Source organism: Callorhinchus milii, unplaced genomic scaffold (assembly GCF_018977255.1).
Source record: "Callorhinchus milii isolate IMCB2004 unplaced genomic scaffold, IMCB_Cmil_1.0 Scaffold1, whole genome shotgun sequence".
In the NCBI taxonomy this organism is placed as follows: domain Eukaryota; kingdom Metazoa; phylum Chordata; class Chondrichthyes; order Chimaeriformes; family Callorhinchidae; genus Callorhinchus; species Callorhinchus milii.
In genome coordinates this window covers 52,198,137-52,203,655 of record NW_024704742.1, presented here as the reverse complement: position 1 = coordinate 52,203,655, position 5,519 = coordinate 52,198,137, and the positions used below count along the sequence as shown (strand labels likewise).

Sequence of the window (5,519 nt, the reverse complement as noted above, 5' to 3'; positions counted from 1 at the left end):
CTTCTGGTGTTTAGCCAGTCTTTGTAATTACTTAAAACATCCATGATCAGAATAGATCAATCACTTGTTCTACCTTAATACGATTCTACGATGATTGTAAATATAAGGGGAATGCAACCAGGGAATACACCTGACTACAACAACATTCTGCACGGGGTGGGGTGGGGGGGAGCTCTTTTGTTTAACCAGACTGGAAGATAAGTGCGATGAAGTTATGTAACAGTAAAAACAAAAGTCTGTAAACGTGTGAAGATCGTTGTTCTCCCCGCTGTGTCTATGCCGGTGACATATCTTTGTCATCTTTGCCGGATGATGATGGGGAGAGAGATCCCTCATCCTCGGAGCGCAGGCAGTGAGCCTGGCTGGTGCACTTGCAGGTGCTGTGTGCGCTCCTCGGGGTGCCCTTGCCCTCCTTCTTGTGCTTGACGCGCCGATTCTGGAACCAGATCTTCACCTGCTTCTCAGACAGGTTCAGGTAGGTGGCGATTTCAATCCTGCGAAGCCTGGACAGGTACATGTTGGAGGCAAATTCCCTCTCCAACTCCAGGAGCTGTGTGCTGGTGAAGGCCGTCCTCATGCGTTTACCGTTCTGTAAGTGGCTGTTATTTTCAGGACCTGTGGTTAACAACATCACAACATTAGCCTCCATAATGTATGGAAAAGTAAGCTTTAAGCAGACGGTCCTCCATCCAGTTATGAACTGCGTTACTGAACACAATATATATTTTCTGTCTCTCCTGACCGAAAAAAGAATAATTTATAGATACATTATGATAACACCCTTGTCTATGTAGGAATGGAACGGGTGAAACTACTACGGAAAGATGTTCGTAGCGAAAGTTGCATTTCATGTCGTCCCCAGTTTCACCTTGAATGTTTGAATGGGAATAAATCATAGGTAGATTCGAAAATAAAATATTCCTGTGCAATGGAATTTGAGAAATCTCTAACAAAAGTCATGAGTATTACTGGAATTAGTAAGCGCACCCAGGAAAGGTCTTAAGCCCCTTTATAACATGTCATCTGATCCAAAGATTACAGTCTGCAGACTACAGAGAGAAAGAAAGACTTCTGCAAATAACATTTGTATACTCTAATTTTTAAAAAATTACCATTACATATATTTGAAATGCAAGCATGGTTATACTACAGCTACTATTATAAAACAAACCAGAGCTTGTGGTAGTAAATATTCTTTTATTATCGACACACGTGGATAAAAGTGCCACCTGTTTCCAAGAGATTGCTCGGTTGCAGGCAGCTACTATTTCACCCTGATGTACATACCCACGGTGAGGCAGTGATATCTCCTGGGGTCCGTCATGCTATAGGTGGGTGTGCAGACAGGTGGATGCCCGAGCCCAGAGCTTGGCTGTTGGTTGATTCGCTGACAGTACTGCGGTTCTCCGTTTGGGAACTGGCTTTTCAGCAGTGGGATCCCACTCCGGGACGAATGGATGTGAGACGTGACGCACAGAGGACAGACACAAAAAGTGCCCGTCTTCCTGGACGGGCAGACCGGAGCAGAGACAGACATCACGGTTGGGGAGGAGTGGACGCTGATGGGGATCAAAAAGTCTTGGCCATGATCGTTCAAGATAGGAGTAGGTCTGACCGAGTCTTTGATGATCAAAGAGTCAACGTAAAAGGATCGAGACATGATGCCTTGTACTTGGCTCTCGCTGGCTTTGCTGGATGCTGGATTGAGTGCACACTGCGGCACGGAGAGAGTCAGAAGGTGCTTTATGTTTGGAGGCTAAACAAAAGGGTCCCTGGCGATGGTTGGTCTGAGCCACACCCACGTGTGCGCCCAACTCCAGGGCTTTCTCTCAACGTTGAGGGTGAACTATCAGCACGTGATTCTGAAGGGATCTGGAGATCAACATCTTTCCACTTGTCAGGCAACCCCTTGAGACGCCACTATCAAAGTCTGACAAAACACGAAACAACAACAAAAAAAACTTTTAAGGGAGTGTTTTGTACCTTGCCCGGGTGCGTAAAATGGGAAAGCTCCACAGCTGAATGAAGATGTGCACAGAGCAAGTTAACCAGCTGCCTGATAATAACGCCATTGTCATGGGATTTTAAAAATCACTTTCAGTTGACTCGCTGTGGAAAGGGAATAGTTTATTCCAGTGACACTTTTTTTCAAAATCTTTGTGAGCGTTTTCGTATATACTGCAGATGGCTGCAGTCCAAGATAGAACTGCTTTCATCGTATCCTACAGTGTGTGTTTTAATCTCTGAATGTTGCCAGTGGTTCTGGCGTTTCCCCTCATTCCCCCTGTCAAAATTCAAGATGCAATCATGTCAATAATTGATAAAGTTTTATTACTGTCTTCGGCCTTTGCATTAATGATTATTTTAATAATATTTAATGCAATTGTTTTAATCGTCCTATTTTAATTGTTCTTGATTAAGTTACATACCGCGGTACATATATTAATGACGTTGTTCTTCATGGATTCGGTAATAACTTTTTTTAATGCATTTAATGACACAGATACTGTTTTATTGTGTTTCAGATATTAGAAGCAACCGATAGCGCCGTTGGTGATTTCAATCACCTTGTCGCATTATAAAGCAAGACTGAGTGAAATGTGAAGGAAATTGGTTTGAAATACAGGCTAACAAACGCAAAAATACAAACTAGATAGATCTATCCTTTCTCGCTTTCAAATCTATGGGCACTATTGCCACTATAACCATAGAAATGATGCGTTTACAAAATCAATCTCATAGAGACTATGGTGGAGATGAAATGCATAGCTGGTTATCCTGCTGATCTGGATATAATACCGAAAGATTTGCATTTATATAACGCCTTTCACGTCAGAAAGACGAAGAAACAGATATAATATTATTGCAGAAAACGCCTTATTGAGACCCCCCCCCCCCCCCCCCCCCGCCCCCACCCCGTGATCGAAATGCCCCCCTTTTACGCAAACAAAGGTGTGGAGATTAATTCATGTTTGAGCGAATGCTCACTTAAAAACGGGTGTCTCTCCTTTGCAAGCACGATACTACGAATACTTTGATTGGTATGCACTGTACTGCTAGGAGAATAGCAGGACTTTAAGACACAACAACCCGTCGCGTATGTGAATAAGTTTCACCCTGTAGCAGGAATACAAATCCGCGTTTGAGACGACCCCAGCATTAGCAGTCAGTAACAAAGTAGATTTCTTTCAGTGACCCTTCAGCTTTGTATGGAGTAGACAATGATACAATTTTAAACGATACAATTCGGCGTTTATTACATTACATTGGCCGTCCAGACAGACGCACACAGGAGTCGTGACACCAGTCAATATAACACATTTAGACACATTACAGAACTCAGCTATCTTTAGATTGACAGCATTTACAGACTGCAAAGTGTCACAATGTGTGCGCGAAAAAAAAACACGTTAGCTCTGCGGATCACTTCACACTTGATTCGAACAGAAATATGTTGAATCAACTTGAACATCAAGTCTATAATGCGGAAACTTATTTTCCAAAACACGATTAAAGATCGCGCACTTCTCAGAGGAAGGTTCACGACTGACAATTCAGTGTTATGAGTTAGCACGGCGACTGCTGGTTGCGCTATTTGTTGGCGATTACCATTCAATTAATAAGTGTTTATTAGGCACTAGAATTGTGAAGGTAAACAGCCAGCTATCCCAGCAATGCGTTAATCCCAGATCTTGTGACAATAATTAGCGTGTTTGGTCTCCACCAAGGTCCTGGCGGGTCAGCTTGGGGCTTTACACTGCTTTCATGAGAGGAGCTCCAACTTCAAGAATTTTTTCTCGACTCACAAAAAAGCTAAGCGAATAATCTAAAAATCATAATCTTCAAAATAAGCTTTTGTCTAAAGCTTCTTGCCAACGCCTATAAAACTTGCATTAATTGGCTTAGTTGTTTTCTGCTAATTTTGTGGTTTGCTGCAACGAAGCTTTATCAACTCACTGACCATCGAATACGTATAGAATCTGATATTAGTCAAGTTGCACTTTTGGTGCACCCTCGCCCTCAAAGTGTGATGACTCCAGTCCATAGTCTACTAAGTATATGCGTCAGTTTACTTCTAGAAAGTCCTCACAAGCAGACAATGTATCGGACATGAGGGCGAGAGTGAAGCTAAGAAACGTTGGAACTGAAAGATCAAAGAAACTGCCTGGCCGTTCAACGACTGGTCTAAAGATGGTGTCCTCGTGTCTTGCCTTCAATGCTTAAGACCAATTATTTACACAAGCACCATTTGCTTTTGTTTTCCCGTGTCAATGCTGTCATTAAAATCCGATCTAGGCAGTGTACCTTTCAAACTACCCACCTTCCCCGCACAGGGTCCATTGGCTTTCTTGCGGTTTTTGAATGGAGCTAAAGTATTGGCAAATACGGTCTACAGCACAGCTGGTTTGTTGCCTTGTCAATTTCATTTAATGCACTCAACACCACGGCAAAACTATAAGAAGTAACGCATAGCATTACGTGGTAGTCCTGGACTTGATGCATTTTAATTCGTGGGATGATAGCTCCGTAAGAACTCGACATCGCATCAATGCCAACCTCAGTCCGTTCGCCCTTATGTAAACTCGCACCCCGTTGAAAAAAAAATAGCAAGATATTAAGCATTTTTATCTCTTTCTTGGGTGGATCACAGGGTTTCTCTCTCTCTCTCTCTCTCTCTCTAAAAAAAACATGCAGGATCGAGTGGAAAGTGCACGAAGCGAACAATGACTGAAGAAAGGAAATAGCAGCCTGGGCAGGGCTCAAACTTGAATCAGAAGCGGTCTGCAGCGAGCAGGCTGAGCAGAGGTCAGGCGGACTGCAATCACATCAGCAAGTTGTTCTGTAATTGTACTAATAAAGCGGGTGTGATGATATTACAGGAGCAGGGAGCAAGGGAAAGCCAGTGATGCCCGATGAAATAAAACGAAGGAATGTCTAAGCCAGGCGGAATGATGCAAGGCGCGCGCCCACCATCGCATGCCACTCGTTACAATATTATTTTCGATAATTATGAGCAATAAAATTTCATTGCTCATTAAGTAATCCTGGAAATGAGAATGGTTATGAGCCTATAATGAGGTCTAATTGCCCCGACTAGTCGAGACACGTGTAAGGATTTAAAAAGTATTAAGCGGCTGGGTACAGAGCGCCGACTGTTACCCACACATTACTTTCATAATTCAAGTATAAAATTAGTCTATTTAAGGGAAATCCTTTGATTCCGTTTATTCTACTCGGGTGACAGAGTAGCTTTGTCCGCGTTAGCTAAGTCGGTGTGTAAAAAAAATGTGAATGTAACAAAATTGCCCTTTTGTGAATAGAGCGAGTTTCTAAAGAGCATCCGAGAACAATAGCGCAGTGCTTCGGTTTGGGGCTGCTGTCTCAATCTGGGGGCTTTTCGTTTGATTTTTCTATTAATTCTAAATTACCTGTCAAACGCCCGGAAAACAATGCAACCCCGTTGGAAAATGGTCGGGGTGGTGGGGGGGTGGTGGTGGTGGGGGGGGGGGGGGGAAGTT

At 43.2% G+C, this 5,519-nt stretch overlaps 1 protein-coding gene across 1 annotated transcript; it reads right to left on the bottom strand.

The window, feature by feature from the left end:
* Positions 1-274: 274 nt before the first annotated feature.
* gsx2 (GS homeobox 2) lies at positions 275-1,660 on the bottom strand. Its single transcript, XM_007892753.1, has 2 exons — positions 1,288-1,660; positions 275-615 (listed from the first exon to the last, which is right to left on the bottom strand). Exons 1-2 carry the CDS (start codon positions 1,658-1,660, stop codon positions 275-277), a joined length of 714 nt encoding a protein of 237 aa, XP_007890944.1.
* Positions 1,661-5,519: the final 3,859 nt, after the last annotated feature.